This window comes from Syngnathus floridae, chromosome 4 (assembly GCF_059516105.1).
Source record: "Syngnathus floridae isolate MCC-2025c chromosome 4, RoL_Sflo_1.0, whole genome shotgun sequence".
Taxonomy (NCBI): Eukaryota; Metazoa; Chordata; class Actinopteri; order Syngnathiformes; family Syngnathidae; genus Syngnathus; species Syngnathus floridae.
In genome coordinates this window covers 16922341-16940260 of record NC_142416.1, presented here as the reverse complement: position 1 = coordinate 16940260, position 17920 = coordinate 16922341, and the positions used below count along the sequence as shown (strand labels likewise).

Here is a 17920-nt window from a genome sequence, read left to right as displayed (position 1 = left end):
AAATAATTTGGAAAAAATAAAATAATTTGATTTAAAGATTGCACAAGAATATAATCATATAATCAGGATTTTTGCCAAGCCTTAGCGTGCGTCATTTTTAAACCACTACAGGAGAAACTTAATGTAATCAAGATAAGGAGGCCGCCAACAGTGTTTAAAATGCTGATTGCGATGAGTGGACAAACACTTCCCACGCTCATCACTGCAAAAAAAAAAATAGATGTGCACATATGGAGCGCTCCACACGCAGACAAAAACATTACAGTATTTTCACACTTGATCATATTCTCGCTAAGAGCGGGAGAAAATTTGCATTTGGAAATTATATTTTCCAAAGTTATTTTATTCGTACAGCATATTTTGGGCAAATATTTGCAGTGTTGCCCACACATGAATAAATGTAACGACGTAAAATGAAAACAAATAGTTGAACAGCGTGTATGGAGCAATGAGTGTTTCCCTCATGCTGCGTCTGGAATGGAAATGAGATAAAAGTAGTCCTTTGTCTTCTTCAAAAGCGACATTTGCACATGTAGAAGTAGGTCATCATGCAGAGTAATGCACTTGGATCTCCGTCGCATCCTGCTGCCAGATCATGACTCACTGCTCTCAACATACACACACACACGCGCACACACACAAATTTCCAGATCTATTTTGTTTCAGCCATTATTTTGTGGCATGGCAAGTGTAAATCTGCACAGCTTGTCAAGCCGCATTTATGTGCCAACTGAATGTGTGCGTGTTTGATTCCACCTCCGGCCCGCCCTGTGCGGGTTTTCTCAGGGCACTCCGGTATCCGCCCACATTAAATTAAATGACATTATTAATTAAAACATGCTTGGTAGGCCGATTGAGCACTCCAAATTGCCCGAGGTGTGAGTGCTGGTGTTCGTTTCTGTGTGCCCTGCGATTGGCTGGCAACCAGTTCAAGGTGTCTCCCTGCCTACTGCCTAAAGACTGCTGTGATAGGCTCCAGCACGCCCACGACCCCCGTGGCGGTATAGAAAATGGATGGATGGATGGTAAAAAATACAATCACAGCTTTTAGTGCCGAAGAATATGTGTCCTGTGCTGTGTGTCTCATTATGCTATGACCTTGATTTATGTTGAACATAGCACATATGAATCGCCTCTGTAGTGTATTCCTCGAGGTGTGCAATCATGATAAAATCCCCGCCCCCCCCCCCTACTTTTAAATGCACTACTCACACCATGTGACACCTATAGATGAGAAGACAGAATCAAAAGCAACACTCGGAGACAGCGTGGAGTCGAGATCCTAGCAAAGAAACCAGTGAGAACATATAAATGAGGCAAAGCCAGGAAGGAAGGAAGAAAGAAGGAAAGGAAGGAAGGAAGGAAGGAAGGAAGGAAGGAAGGAAGGAAGGAAGGAAGGAAGGAAGGAAGGAAGGAAGGAAGGAAGGAAGGAAGGAAGGAAGGAAGGAAGGAAGGAAGGAAGGACGAGAGGGTTGGAGGAATTTGTCTTGGCTTTATCACATGACAAAATGTGACCAAAAAAAGTTCCCCGACATACTTAAATCCTCGTTTGACAATTTTACACAGCTCACAGAGTTAATGTAAATCCCCGCGACAAGCAAGTCGAAAGGTAAAGATGCAATTAACATGGCAGCTTTAAATAGTCCCCACCCGCTCACAGGGATGGCGTTCATTTTTATTCCACACAGGAAACAGGGATCCTCGCACCTCGGATAATGTGAAGGAGTGTTCGATCACAAAGTGAGATCAGGTGACAAGATGGAGCGAGCGTAGCGCTCCATGCTCACGGTGTTGTGTCACCTGAGTGACACCTAAGTGTTGTTCGCAAGAGGTGGGGGTTCGATGTTACTCATGCACTTGAGCATGAAGGTAATAACCTTGGAGAAGAATCCCAGTGGGCAGGGAAGAGCCGTTGAGGCCTTTGTGAGATACAGACAACAGGTGCTTGGAGATTATTGTGTGAGATCACAGAAAGTGTGGAAAGGAGAGAGAGAGAGAAAAAAAATGAAGGGATGAGGCATCAAGGGGGGGAGGGGGGGTTAAAATCGACTGATGTTTTATAAAAAAAAATTTGTGCATGTTTTGATATCGGCCTACCTAACCAATGATGAAACTGACCAGTTTGTGACATTACGGCCCGACGTCGGCCATATGTATCAGCGTCACACACTTGATATTTTAAACATAAATGTCCTGATTTTTTTTTTTTTTCTACCCGAGGACATCTACAAACAATATTAATGTAGTTGCATGTCTGGATAAACATGTCTGCCTTGGAACTTGATCCAAATGGTAATTGCGGCAGATTAAAATGCGTTAGCCACACCATGAGAACCAAACAATCACAGAAGCAACACAAAGAGTATTTGCTGACTCATTTGTGAGACTCTTTTCTTGCCAATAGCGATTCATTCCCCAATTAAATTGAATGTAGTCTCCCACAAATAGAATTAAACAATATATCCAAGCTAGCTAAAACTAGTTTTGTCTGACTTGCGACACAAGTGATGTCACAAATGAAAGAAAATACAGAAAAAAATCTTTTCACGCAACCTCATTAATGAACTGCCATATTGCTAGTATTTATATAAAGTCAAAACTAATTTGTTTTTAAAACCAAACACCAATTGGTTCATAATGCAAATTGAAGCTTCATATAGTGATTCACTTATGTTATTCGGCGACTTTCCCACATTAGATGATTTCATGCCGTTCTATTGTTATGTCAAGTGGAGGAAGCCCTCGTGAAAGGCGCTCTCCACAGCTTGCCCTATCGGATTATCATCCTATCAAAAGTGTTTATTCTTTTGCTTGGGTAAGAGACAGACGAGAGAAGGAAGGAAGCGATTCATGCACACGCCGCCGCCGCCAGCGACGAGACGACGCAAGATGTCGTGTGTCGCATACGCGCAAGTGTGTGTGTCCGTGTGTGTAGATGCTTGTTGAACATCGCAAAATCCAAGCTCTCACATGACACATTTGGGTTGTCCTGTTCTGTTCTCGGAGTATGTTCGCTTTAACTTCTCTTAAATGTAAAGCAGACCGACAGTTTGTTTTACTTCAACCTTGAGGGGGGGGGGGGGGAGAATAATTCTCATTCTTTAAGGGCAGAACTCCAGTCTGTGCTTAATGAACCGACCCCTGACCCTTATCTATAATCCCTACACCGTAAATTTAACTGAACCGTCAAAACCGGGTCATTTTCAAGAATCTACAGAATTTGCTGATCTTTTGAATCAGATGTGCTTCGGAGAGAAACCATAATAGGCAAGACAGCATCTTTCGAGAACTAGACTTGTCTATCCGTGCCCTAAAACAACACCTTAACCTAATGTCTGACCTAATCCTAAAGCCATCACAAGGATACTGAAATACAAATGTCCACAACTATATATATGTCACAACCACAAAAAAAAAAAAAAAACGTACTCGTCTGACTGGTCTTTGGTAGCAGACCATGACAGGTTGGGGAGAAAACATTCCAACTGTGACAAAACAAAAGAGCCTTAACAAAAGGAAGCCATACGCACCACCAGCTGTAAAATTAGATGGAAAACGAAATATTTTACAGAAGCAAATGAGTGCAAGAGGCCACAGGGCACAACCCTAATCTGTGACTATAACCAAATAGACACACTGTAAAAAGATTTCCTCCAGGGGATAAATGTGGCTCTGCAAGTAGGAATTTGTGAAACTCCGAAATGAAAATAAGCCAATAATGAGCCATAACAGACGCAAAAGGTTTACCATGGTGTTTCCACAACCTTGGCGCGATCAAATAAAAGTCTCGTAAGAACGTTTGGCCCAGCTCCAAAGCAGCATACCTGCCAGTGAAAGTTTGCAGTAATACTGGAAATGCATTACGGGTCTTGCCTGTCAAACTGAAGTCATTTGAAAAAGGGAGAGCTATCAGGGTGGTTTATTTTGGTTTTTTTTTTTTGTTTTTTTTAAACAAATCCACCCACCTGCTTTCATTTTGGAAACCACTCATCAGCAATTTTGCCAATTATCTGATGTCAGGGACTGACGTAAATCAATTTGCACATCTTGCGCACAACCAATTGGAAATAATCAGTGAAGCATCAGCAACCTGACCTTGATGCTTTTTCCCTTAAAGGCTAAGAATGTGCAACTTGAAGTGATCTGAAGGACTTCGAACGCTTAGAGCTGAGGACCGCAGACAGTCAAGAGGTCAGGATGTACCGCGAGACTAAACAAAAACAAAAAGAATCCATCAAATGTTCTTGTTCTCAGTGCACCCTCTTGCATGAGTAGCTCTGCGTTGAATACAGACAACCAGATCACATTCCTTGAGCCATGATGCTTGATTTTGCAACAAGAGGCAATATTTTATATTTGGCATGTGTCACATTGGAACACCATCATCTCGTGGCGACGCCTTAACATGAGTGTGTGTGTTTGTGTGTGTGTGTGTGTGTGTGTGTGTGTGTGTGTGTGTGTGTGTGTGTGTGTGTGTGTGTGTGTGTGTGTGTGTGCGTGCATGCAGATGATCCGACCAGAAGGCAAGACTCAGTTTTCAATAACAATACCAACAGACTACTACGAATTGTAACAAGTTAACAACCCATCTAATTGTCTAGAGTTACTTATTTATTTAATTAATTACTTCATTAATTATCAAAAAGACCCACTGAGACATTATTATGATTCTCGCTTAAATTCACCATATTACAGTGAGCCATGTCGTGCTTTGACTTGAGTGGTCAAATTGTTCTTTATTTATATTATATTAATAATCTATAATATAATATGTTATTATATATAACTGCCCTTCACTTTAAAGTCTTCTTAGTCGAATACACTGACACCATATAGTCTGGGTTTGCATGTCAAGGCAAAAAAAAAAAAAAAAGCGACGACACGTGCACTCACACACACGTTCGCGGATCATTGAAATGCCACAACCTGCTCAACAGGCTTTGTGAGCCAAAAAGAAGAGGAGCTACAAAGGTGTGACAAAGGGCCCAGTCTCAATTAGCTCAAATGTAACACTGATTTAGGAGGGCCTTTTAAATGTAACTGCTTTCTGTCAGCAATTAAGGATCCAATTAATGACTCTTATTCAGACTCACTTTCTAGATTCAAATCTCACTCCCAAAGGCGCAAGTATGGCAAAGAAAGCAGTTAACTAGATATTTCATGTATCAGTTCAAATCATGGTCAATAAAATGTCTACTTAATCCTCAGGTCAAACTAGTGATCTTTACTATGATTGATAGCACGCAACACATACACAGTAGAGAAGGTATCTGTAAAGCTGACATGATGTTTGAAGTATAAATTTCAGAACAAAAGAAGATTATTGTGGTACCCCATTGCTACACCCTGTTGATGTTTACTGTGAAAATACAAAACAATAAAAAAAGTGAATTGCATCATACATATTTAACCAAACCATATAACTTTGCCTTAGCAAAGTTCATTAGCTTAATGCTAACACACAATGCGAAACATCAAAAACATGCTAACAAAACTAGCATTGCAGTAGTGCAAAGCTTTTTAATAACTAGTACTCAAGCACAAATGGTAGAAACATGTGCAGACACAAAATATTAATTATCTACTGTAAAAAACAATATTACTGCAGCAATTGCAAACAAATTTACATGTATTAGTACAAGTGGGTTAAAAAAATTAATTAACGGAAGTAATATACTGGTCCTGGTGGCCAAGGAGTGTACTGAATTATTAAAGATAATTTAAATTGAATTGTGCGGGTCACAAAATGAACTAAATTCATCACTGTGTTCAAACAGCAAAATTTACTGTAAATTGGTCATGGCGGTTGCAACTTTAAATCAATGCTTATCCTAAACTGTGCAAATTAGCAGAAAGCAGTAGAAAATATATCAAACTAATCAATAAGGCTGATATGATGGGAGCATTTATACATTTCTGATGCATCATGAGTTGCATAAAGTTGCAGAAAAGCTATGCAACATCATTTTGCTGTTTGACACCGATTGTGACGTTTCAAGTCTGCACATTGCTGGCAACGTTAGTTTCAGTCCAGCACATGGAGCCATCTGGACATTATGCATGCGGGACATGATGGCCTCGTCATAAAATACACAAGATTCTGGGAAGGGAGACCAAGTGGGACATGTGGTAAATGGCCAGTAGTCAAGGAAACTCCAAAAAGTTCAGGCTGAGATCTTCCTGTCAGGAAAGTGATTTAGGGCTATATAAATAAACTTGACAGGTTTATGTTCAATCAACTGTTGGTTTTCCCCCACAATAATGTTAAATGACTAGTCTGAGCAATGTAGTTAACCACCAAGCATGACACTCTTAAGGCACTGATTGTTTTTGTTTGCACGAATCACTTTTGAAGGCACTCACCACAAACTGATCGTGCGTGGAAATCATCTCTGTGGGTCTTCTGGTATTGTCTGTAATATGCACTTTTCTTTTTGGGCATTGTGTTAAATGCTTGCAGCTCCTTTTCCTAAAGGCAAAGAAATACGTGTTTATTTAGCTGATTTTTCGAGCTCGTGGATTTAATACGGCGACTTGACATGGTCAGGTTCTATATAGACGGTTGGAACAGGAAGAATCCGGTCACTTTTCAAAATAAAATATCCCAGCTAATAAATACACCGGAAGTGCTGTTTTGTTTTTTTGTTTTTTCATTCGCGGGGCCCAGTATCGGTCCACGGGCCGGATTTTATGGACCACTACTTTAAATAACATGAGGAGTAGTGTAGGAGCTCTGTCCATTTGCTTCAGTGAGTCATTGTAAATAATGTGCTCATGAGTCATTGTGCAAAATATAGGACACTTAAAATTGAAGCACTACAATGCATTTTGGGATTATTATTTTCACCCAGTATATTTGGGTGCTTTGGATACCTTGCATGCTTGCTTTGTTTTGTGACTACCAACATGCATGACTTTGTGTATTGTATGTAAAATAGCTCTGACACACTCATTCAATTGTTCATGTATAGAATTTCGGGCTTTTGTTTGTAGTTTTAAGCAGCCACGTGTTGAAAGCTGTCTAATCTGTCAGCCAGTGTAAATCAAGGTCACCCAGTCGTTCACAGAAGAGATACAAACACTTGAGCGTTTATCACGTGGCACGTTTACCGTGCGTTTACGGGACAGGGTGGGGAGAGGGGGGAGAGGCTTACCGAGGTGTTCCTCAGGGTTCGTTGGGTTCTGTTCCCGAGGAAATCTCGAAGCGTCGCAGTGGTGCACGGAAGCAAAGTCAGTTTGTTATCGGGTCATTCAGAAGCGATACATCACAGATAATAAAGCAGCAAGGACGTAATTGAAGTGCAGCAACGCCTGTATTATATGATCCAAAATGGGCTTGTTGCTGGGTGGAGTTCCCAACTAATGATGTCCATTAACGACAATACCAAAGAAAAATTGGCAGCATCTGATGTAATTAATGAAAGTAGTAGATGTGCAACATGCAAATATAAGGAGTGTGGCCTAGTGGGTGGCATCGGGAGCTATAGCAAATATGTTTTGCATTTTGCTGTGGGAGGCTGGCAGTATATATGAGGCTCGCCCAGATCTTGAATTAAGGCTGCTAGCAACAGACAAAAAAACAAAAACAGCAAACAACATCAAATAGCATATATTGTCCAACATGGTGACTCCCCGTTAATAAAAACTGATAAATCATCCAAATTATTTTGGCATAAAGGTAATATTATTCAGCATGCCTTGTTTTGACTAGTTCTGGCAAAGAAAATATATTGTTAGAAAATCTTTGTGGAGGTTTAGTTTTTTAGGGGAAGTCAATGTCGTAAAATTTTTAACAGTAATATTTAGAGTGTAAAACTACTCTCATTGACATTGTGTTTGTAGAATACAATATTAAGCAGCAAATTCCAATGTTTATCCATCTGAGGAGGCGGCCATTTTGCCTTTTGTTGTCGACGAGACATAACATTACAGTTGTGATGTCATTGTGATGTCATTATTAGTCGACAGCAAGTGTCAAAATGGCCGCCCTCTATGTGCCACAATCAAAACACTTTGTTTCGACAAGTTGGGCTGCACAGAATATAAAATCTATTCATTCATCTATCCATTATCTGAACAACTTACACTTATTACAAAGATTTACTTACGTTTGTCAGATATACGATAAAACAGTGACTCCGAAACCAACCTTTACATAACTTTGCTGTTTGCGATGACCAGGTGTGCCACAGGAAGTTAGCCAATTAAGTTATTAACTTCCGCCTTCAATTCATCACATATTTTTGTTTGTCTATCTATGACAGCGACCTATTGTGACAGAAAGAGCAAAAATTTGCCTTTTGACTAAATGTCAGATGATTTAATTGGACCTACTTCCTTTCATTCCACAGAATAATAGTAGCTTTGTGTTCGACTACATTCAATAGGCACATTTCACATTGCCGGAGCGTATTTTGTGAGGACAGAGATGAGATTGTCATTACTTTACCACGTCTATTTTCTAATATAACACCAAGTAACACTAAAAAAAAAAAAAAAATACTGAGGGCTAAAAGTATCATGACCTACATTTTAAATCACAGCAGTGCAGTAGTATTGATATTTTTACTCATTATTTTCAGAATCCAAGGAAATAAGGGATCTTTTTGAGAGTATAAGAGTAGTATTTCGAGTTTAGCAAACTTTAAGGGTGTATTTTAGTGTATTTAAGTCACATTTATTGAATATTGCATACTTTTGTGAAGTTTTGGAGCACATTTAGAAGTATTAAGATTATCCACAAACACTCGAGTCTGTTTTACAATCGTAAACTGTAAACTCATGCTGATGTGAAATTTGTCGCCTAGAAAAGGAAGGCCGAGTCACAGGTTTTCTATTGAAACTCGATAAAGGTTGCGAAAGACAGAATTACAGAGGCATCCTCTTCTTTTTGTTGCGCTTGCCTCACTGCATGACACCTTTCACACACTCTGCTGCCGAGAATGTCCAATGTTTGCATGCCTTGTCTTCTTTGTTTGCCTTTCCGCAAGCTTCTGCGTGCCAATTGGCTGCGAGTGCGGGGAGGGCGTACTCCCTCTCTCTCCAAAACAAGCATAAAAGGAGGGCGTGCATCTTCACTGAGACTACACAACGCAGACGCCAGCATCTTATGCTGACCAAAGAGAAGTTGACTGACAGTTGGTGACATCCGTCCGTTCAGTTCTTTCCAATCAGGCGTCCAAAATGTCACTGGGAGTGAAGGAGAAGACCCAGGTGCGACTTGTCTTCCTGGGGGCGGCCGGCGTGGGCAAGACGGCCCTGATCCACCGCTTCCTGCAAGACACGTTTGAAGCCAAACACCGGCGCACGGTGGAGGAGCTCCACAGCCGGGAGTACGACATAGGCGGTGTCAAGATCACCGTGGAGATCCTGGACACCAGCGGCAGCTACTCTTTCCCGGCCATGCGCAAGCTCTCCATCCAGAACAGCGACGCTTTTGCGCTGGTCTACGCCGTGGATGACCCTGAGTCTCTGGAGGTGGTCAAGAGCCTGCGGGAGGAGATCCTGGAGATCAAGGAGGACAAGTACACGCCCATTGTGGTGGTGGGCAACAAGACTGACCGCGGGGGAGAGAGGCGGGTGTCTGAAGATGATGTGCTGTCCATCGTGGAGATGGACTGGAACAACAGCTACCTGGAGGCTTCGGCCAAGGACAACGTCAACGTGGTGGAGGTCTTCAAGGAACTCCTGCAGCAAGCCAACCTGCCGAGCCGCCTCAGTCCGGCTCTGCGTCGACGCAGGGAGACCTTCCCCAAACACGCCGGCTTCAGGCCCCCCATGAACAAGACCAACAGCTGCATCCTGTCCTAATGGCAGAGATGAAAAGAGGACATGTTCAAAAGTGGGCGGCAAGTGAAGAGCGCTCTCCTCCAGGCTTCTTAACCCTTAAGTGGAGAACACCAGCACAAGTGACTCATGGTTTAAAAAAAAAAAATGAAAATACACTTTGTTGTAGTGCTGGTTGGTGTGTACTTGTTGCCGTTGAGAACAATGTAAGACTTAAAAGGCTGTCTAACTGTTGTACTTAATATACATGATGTTGTAACCTATCTGTGAAATTTTTATTAAGGTACATCTTTTTTCTAATTGTGCATTATTTTTTGGTAATATGTTTCAAAAAGGACATTAACAGTGTAAATACACAGCTTTTTTTAAGTTTATTGATTAGTTAATGAAGTTTTTTGTGTATTTTTTTTCATCTCATTGTTCTGCTGTTGTGTTAATTTGAAACGATTGTGTATTGTAAGTTTAAATATGAATCATAAAAACAAAAAATGCAAATAAAATATGGTGTTTGACTCTACATGGATGGTAACTAAGGTTTTCATTCAAAATACAACCAAATTGTGTTTCTTTTTTGTATTTCACATTCTTTATTATGCAGACACTTGATTGTTTAAAAATTTTGAAAGACTAGTAAACAGTAGTGTTTTAGATTTTTTTACCAATAAGAATACATACTTTTTTTATTATTTATTATATACATTATTTTTTTTCAAATCACCAAAACAAGTTATGTAGTTTATTTCAGTTTTAGGTTTTTATGATAAAATGTGTTTAAAAAAAAAACTTTTTTGCTATTAGTAATTATTTTTTAGCATCCCCAAAATATTGTTTTAAAACACTTTTTGATCCATGGTTTATATAATTATTTTTCTCATACATCAAAAATAATTTAACTTGTTAATTTCTTATATCTAATCCTAAATATTGCAGATATCTTCTACAACTCTTCGATTATAAACAGCAACATAATTTCTGTTTAATTCATTTTATTTTATTACATATACAGTGAGAAAGACAAATGCTTAAAGGGACAGTGCGTATCTTTCAACGCCATCTAGAGGTGAATTAATAAAATGAAGCACACATTTTGAAGAATAGAGTGCCTCAAAGCGACCACAATAAAGAGACCACACTTGGCAAACCTACCACCAATTTCTATTCCCTCGAGTTAAAAAATAAAATAAAATAAAAACACTGTCCCTTTAGGAAAACAAATTTATTAGCGACACTAGCAAAGAATATTGCTCCCACAAAACAAAGACAAATTAGTGAAATAAAACAAATTCGTCAATGGATATTTGGAAAACAAATAGCAGGCACTGCCATTTGAGTCCATTAAAGGGGCTCATATTGCTCACGCTCAGGAAATGATTCTAAAGAGGATGTTGACACCCGCTCCCCACCCAGTTTAGACAAATGTCAGGAAATCGTGGATCATAACACTAAAACTCTTCTATCGGGCGTTCACAAATCTTGAGGATCGGGTTAAAAAGTATGCGACCGATACCACAAGCCAGCGTCGCTCCTAGTGGTACACGGGCGCCCTCTGGTGTTAGGCGAAAGAACACTGGCGCCGTACAATCCGTTTGAACTTTTTAGAATAACACATATGAATGTTGTTTTAATGTTTTTATAGCTTGTTTTGCAATATTTATGTACATTTTTATGCAACTTTTAGGTGAAATCTATTTTAATGATCCCTCCCCCACATTTTTACTTTAAATTCAGTGTTAATGTTCAAACTGTGAGTCATGTGAGTGTCTCACGTAATTAATACAATTTAAAGAAGTACATTAATAAATATTTAGCTGACTATATACCGAATTGTTCAGTTTTATTAAACAAGTCTTTCACCATGTTTTCTTTGGATGACATCTGTTGGTGAACAACACACATTACACACAATTGACAGGCCACATTATTAGGTACACGTGATGCCTTATCGACCAAAAGCCGCTTTTAAAAAAGGACAATAGGACCCATAATACAAAATTATTTCCTTTTTAACCTTTGAGTATTTTTATGTACAATTTATATAGAGGTATTTTGTGCAAGTGTTCCAGGGACGGCACTACACTAGGCCTAAGGGGGGGCTCAAGCCTCCTAAAAAAAAACCCTGTAGCTCAGTTTAGCATTTTGTTATATATTTTGAAATATATTTATACATTATTTTTCCTGCCCCTGGTATGTATCCATCAAGGCTTTAGAAAAATATGGTCTATAGTGAGGGGTCCATTTTGGCCTACGTTAGCAAAAGTTGTTCCTCGACCAAAAGATGATCTGACAGGTTTGTACGTTAAGAAAAGTATTTTCATGTGACATCCCAATTCAAGTGACAAGTTCAAACACAACCAGAGTTGAGCATTGTGTCATTTGAATAAAGAAACGATTCAGTGGTTGAACAGGTTTGAAAGTGGGACCGTTGAGTGGTTCCTGAAGCAGATGTTCCCCTTTAACCATGACCTGCTCATGTTGAACCCACTCTACCAGCTCACGCGATAGACGCAAGCGAGTTTCCTGTTTTATTTTGAGGAAACGGCCTGGTAAACGTTGGTCCGCAGTTCCTCTTTCGCTCCACTTTTAAAACGCTCTTCTGCGCTCAGCTTCACAGGTGTTTTGTCGTCTCGGAGCGGGCCAGCCTTGGACCTCTGCCTGTTTTACGCCTCAAGTAAGACGTTGCTCCGTTTGCTCTCGAGTACCCCGTAGTCAGATTGTAATTAAGTCTTCGCCCTTGGACTTGGTCAAAGCTCCTCAGCTGAGTAAAGTGGCTCTGAGGCGTTTGGAACAAGTTCAAGGTCCTGGAACAAACTCAGCTTGATCATATCGTTTGTACAGCCTGAATACGGATAAGTCTGTCCGTCAATTTTCAATTTCAATAGTCAATGAGATGCAAGTTGTAGAGACTGAATTGCTTTAAAAATCTCATTTCCGGCCTAGAAACAGATTTTTAATGAGCTGTGGAAAGTAATATCCCTTTTGATCACAAACTACGTGTCAAAAATTGAACAAATAGTAGTTTACATAATTCTGGAAACGCATATATTGAAGAAGCGATTCTCAAAGTGTGCCAGTAATAATGCGAGCGGTATCGGGGGCAAGCTGATTTCTTAACAAACATTTCCTTGCTTCAAGTGGTATTTAATTTGAACTGGATTTTAGATTTACATTATTTTAACTTTGATTTTCCTAGATACTAACCACAGGGTGAATGTTCAAATGGTTTACAGTATTCATATTAAATATACTTTTGCGGGATGAAACCTCAGCCTTGTTTTTGATCACTTTACAGACGCACCAAAACACACACACACACATCATCGGTAAAAGCTCCTTTCCCATTAACTGTTTAAATCACGATAGAAAAACATAGCACGTCATACAAACGGAATGTCTTTATTAACCAAATGGTGAAAATCCCCATGCAATAGTGTAGCTACATAAAAGCAAACATTCATCAAGTCCTGTTCCCACTATTTGGCACGGGACACGTACTTGGTGACCGAATGTCGTCAGTTGTCCGTCGCCTCAGTCGTCCAGGGCGATGTTGCGGAACAGGTAGGCCATGGACTCCCCGTTGTGGATTCGGCGGATAGCTTCGGCCAGGATCATGCTCACGTCCACCGTCTTGATCTTTGGGCACTGCAGCTTCTGTACTTCGTGGGGCACTGTGTTGGTAACCACTACCTACAGAGGTGGCAATGACAAATAGCATCTTGAAGTAAGCACGCTTTTTATATTTATTTTTTTAAAACTATGTAAGCAAGGTTACTTTTTGTTTCCTCTAAGTGATGTTTCATGACAATCTCCATTTTTTTTTTTTTTTTTAAACGTCAGAGTGCACACAGGTATTAAGAAGTGCTTGGACAAATTTGTTTAAAATGCTCCACTGAGTTTCAGGAAGTTGGAATGAATGTGTTTATTCTTATATGTTCTCTTTATAGGGCAGATTTAAGGTGAAATCTGTTTTTTTTTTTTACCTCATCAATGGCAGACTCTTCAATGAGTCTGGGTGCCTCAGCAGACAGCAGGCCGTGCGTGGCCATGATGAAGATCTTGTAAGCGCCTCGCTCCTTCAGGATCTCTGCGGCGGCCACAAACTCCTCCGCGTTGTCGATGATGTCATCCTAAGGCATAGTCACGGTTGTCTTCATTGTTTTCACAAAAGGGTCTATTTAAGATTCTCCAACCAGTACTGATTACATAAATGGGTTTCACATGAAAAAGAAAAAAAAAATTGAAAAAAAACCCTACGAAATTAATAAAAGGGGAAAAAAATGACATATTATATTAATAAATAAAATTGTACTGCAACAGGAAAAATCCATTTATGCAATGTGGACAATGTTGTAATGCGAGTCACATTTAGGCAAAGCTAAGTTGTGGGAGTACAAGACGTCGATGCAAATCCTGTAAAAGTTTACGGTCTTACCACAATGATGGCGATTCTTCCTCCCACGTCTCCGACGACAGTAATGGGTGGCTTCTCCTTAGCCATCATCACTATAAAGACACAAATAGGTCAAGTTACGCTACGGAGAAATATTAAAGTCCAATCACGGGGACTGAGATTTGCTGAGAAAAAATTGGGGTGAAACCCACAAAAGGACTTTCGCAACACAATCCATTAGCGCAGGAAAAATAACTTGCACTCATCCGTCGTCCAGAACAACATATGCTGAGTAGTTATAAAAAGGGGGTCGATGATTATTTGGAATAAAATATTTTTGTGATTTGCTATGCTGCAAAAAGAGAGCATGAAGAGTGTCTGTGCTTCAAACAACTGAAGGAATCTCAAATAATCATCGACCCAAGCGACAACGCGCCGCACCTGACTTGCAGTGCCCTCACCCGCACACACCAACCAGGCGCTTTTGCAAAGCCTCACTGCGGGTTTTATGACTTGAAGAAAAAAAAAAGTAAGCCCCCTCCCCAAAATCATGAACAATAATAAATATGATGGGCACATATTTGCACGACAGTTGCACTCCACTTCATGCCATTCGACGCCATTTTGTCCAAAGAGAGAGAAATTCTCAGATATTAGATTAAACCGGACCCCAAATTTAAGCCAAAAGGCGAAGAAGGAAGAAAATAAACCCCTCTGTAAAATTCCAGGCAAGCGAAACAAACGGGAAGGGAAAATGGAGTCATTGATTCCTACTTGGAAGCTCAATCCCAGGGAAGGCCGCACGAGACCTGCTGCCGCCTATGTTGGCGAAAAGCCCATTGCGAACGACATGCAGAATGAGGGTGGTGGGGGGTAAAAATAAGATTTTTAAATATCTATATATTTATATTTTACATATATATAAATATATAGTTTTGTAATAAGATAATACGGTACATAATGTGTAAAATGGGCCTCGGTTGCCACTGTTGACAATCACAGAACTTCCAAAGGGGGCGTCTTACAAGGCAGCTCCAAGCCAGTGTGTCCCGCGCTGGAGCGAGCAGGCGGCGGCGAACACGGCCCGTCGCCCATGTTGGACTCCAGATTGGGAGCGGCGCCGTGCAGGACGGCCAAATCGAGCCGCAGCCTCTCGGCGTAGGACTGAGCCCTGAGACACACGAGCGGCAAAGAAAGTGACGTACGAGTACAAACAGCAAAGAAGCCAAAAAACACAAAAAAAGGAGTACCTCTTGGCAGCCGACGGGGATTTTGCCACAATGACAGCGTTCCTGTAGTTTGGGATCTGTGAGGTGTGGGAATCGACCAGACAGATGAACTTACACGCTATATCACATCACATCACATCCAACGAGTACTCATATCTATCGGTCAAGTGCCGATATCAGGGTCATGGGATTTCCGCTTCAAAAATGAGAAATGAAAATCTACTCTATTTTTGGAATATAATTTTGCATGTAATTAATAGCTTTTTTCTTTTTGGAATTCTAATTTTCAGTTCCCGCTTGTAAAAATAACCGGAAGAGGGCAGCTGATTGCGAGTTGATACCGATACCCGGTATCAAGACTCACCCTTCGCTACCTTCGTGTGCTAACGTCGCTAAAAATCTGCTGTGGCTCACTCAAAAAAATGAAAGGAAGGGGAGGGGGGGGGGGGGAATGGCCTTCCGGCCAGCATACGTCACCGCGGCATTGATGGCTCGAGAGTATAAAGTAGCATCACCTCTTCTTGGATGTACTGGATGAGGAAGGGCGAAGCTCTCAAGTTGTCAACAGGGAAGCTGAAGAAACCCTGAATTTCCTTCTGATGAAGGTCCATGGTGATGATGTGCGTCAGCCCTGCGACGTCAACAGGACGGCATCAAACCGAATCCAAAACGCAGAATTATCGCAGTGCCCGTACCGGCCTTAGCCAACATGGCGGCGAGTAGCTTGCAAACGATGGAACCCCTCTTCCTCATCTTGCACTGCTTGCTGTAAGGGAAGTAAGGGATGACCCCGATGATGTTCTTGGCGCAGGATGTTTTCAGGGCGTACGCCGTGATCAGCAGCTCCATGATGGCCGTGTTGACGTCTCTGCGGAACGACACACGGCAAGGTGATCAAATTGCAACCAAAAACCCACAGGTCTTTTGTGTAGGGCTAATCAACGCTTGTGACAAGACTTCTTTACTTTCCAGAAAATTGCCCTCAGTCTGCATTAGGAGCACATCTCACCTGGGAATGGTCTGGATGATGAAGATGTCTTGTCCCCGCACCGACTCCTTCACATCCACTCGGGTCTCTGCGCACAAACAAAATCAACGTGGCGGCCGAACGGAAGCGAGCGGTTGGAAAGAGCTCGGCCGTACCTGCGTTTCCTTCTTGGTAGACCACCGACTTGCCCAACTCTACACCCAAGCGTCTAAGAAGAAGACAAAGTCTCAAGGCCACAACAGATAACAGGCTTCCACAAACGGCAACTTCTCCTTGGTGAGGTTGTTTGGCTGGTTTGGCAGCGCACGATTGCCCTTACGTACCTTTCTCCCGTTGTTTAGGTACGGCCGAATTTTAAAGCTGTTCACAAGCTCCCGCCGAAGACGCAAATGTAACAAGACCGGTTCAAGAATCCAGCCGAGCGAGTCTAAACATTGAAGGTTCGTCTTGAGATATTTTTCTAATGGCATTTGTATTCGGCACGCGGCGTTGTGAGCAAGTCTCAACTTTTGCAAAACGATGCAGAGAGGCAAAGCGTCATGTGAGATGAGTCAGGACGTTATCGCTGTAAGAGCTAAGGGACCATAAGTACATCTTCTTCATTGCGTCGACGGATACTTTTTGAATTCATTGGGTGACTCGTGGCTCATCGGAAAATGATTCTGCCAAATATGAACACCAGCCTGAAAGCAAATCTTTTCGGGCTGACCTTCCCCCCCCCCCCCCCCTCTCTGCTGTGGTTTTCATAATCAATTTAATTTGTTAAAACAAGCCCAGAATCTGTGCTCTGCAAACTTCCTGAATCATCCCTGGGCACCTTGTATGCGAGAGATTTACATTTTTTTTTAAAAAATTGAATGACAGGTCTGACAGGTAAACAGAGAAAATGGGGCACAGACCTAAACCTGCTATCCCGAGATTGGGATGGTGGATGAATGGTCATGATCCCCCATCCACCCATTTCCTATCAAACTTGTCTTCACCTGGATTACAAAACGCCGTGGCGTACTTACTCTGTTATTTTCTTGGCTAACTCGGAACAGGCGCCGCTGGAGTTGGCGGAAAAAACACGGTATCCACTTCTTGACACGTTCATGTTGGAGAAACCATACGAGAGCTTGGGCGTTTCAGAGCGTTTGACCACAGACCTGTGACCGCCGAAACGCCTTATCGGCATGTTGTTTCACACCCCAGAAGCTTCACTTTCTCTTTTCTGTTTCTTTCAAATGTCTTAGGACGACAACGATCCTACGATGGAATGTTTCCAAACAAACAAAAACACGCGAGGCAAAAGCCTGCAAACTTTTCTTCACGAGTGCCACACTTGAGCTTAAACTACATCGGGGGAGCAAGTTCAATCGCTACCACGCAAGTGAGAGATGTCTGAATGTTACAACACACCGTCGTGTGTATTGGGTGCGAAAAAACAATCCGATTTGGCTGATCGAGAACTTGTGCAGCAACGACTGCATCGCATCGCAGACGTTCCACGTCGCAGATGGCCCAAACCGCGACGGAAGGGGGCGTGCC

General features: G+C 41.5%; 2 protein-coding genes and 1 long non-coding RNA gene across 4 annotated transcripts; 2 read left to right on the top strand and 1 right to left on the bottom strand.

Moving 5' to 3' along the window:
- Nucleotides 1–9070: 9070 nt before the first annotated feature.
- On the top strand, nt 9071–10303 carry rasd4 (rasd family member 4). Its single transcript, XM_088374214.1, has one exon. It carries the CDS (start codon nt 9184–9186, stop codon nt 9808–9810), a length of 627 nt encoding a protein of 208 aa, XP_088230340.1. The 5' UTR covers nt 9071–9183; the 3' UTR covers nt 9811–10303.
- A 2860-nt stretch (nt 10304–13163) lies between these two features.
- On the bottom strand, nt 13164–17919 carry LOC148399520 (phosphoribosyl pyrophosphate synthase-associated protein 1-like). 2 transcript variants are annotated; one of them, XM_088374580.1, is made up of 11 exons: nt 17404–17919; nt 16546–16598; nt 16412–16478; nt 16098–16270; nt 15918–16033; nt 15424–15479; nt 15199–15344; nt 14948–14992; nt 14216–14286; nt 13764–13910; nt 13164–13470 (listed from the first exon to the last, which is right to left on the bottom strand). In XM_088374580.1, the coding sequence occupies exons 1-11, from the start codon at nt 17565–17567 to the stop codon at nt 13312–13314; spliced, it is 1197 nt and encodes a 398-aa protein (XP_088230706.1). In that variant the 5' UTR covers nt 17568–17919; the 3' UTR covers nt 13164–13311. The 2 variants fall into 2 exon arrangements, with proteins under 2 accessions (XP_088230706.1, XP_088230707.1); XM_088374581.1 differs by lacking the exon at nt 14948–14992 and having other exon boundaries at nt 17404–17918.
- LOC148399521 (uncharacterized) lies at nt 15864–17100 on the top strand. Its single transcript, XR_015858173.1, has 3 exons — nt 15864–16292; nt 16375–16666; nt 16732–17100. It is a non-coding gene; the product is annotated as an uncharacterized LOC148399521 (long non-coding RNA).
- Nucleotide 17920: the final 1 nt, after the last annotated feature.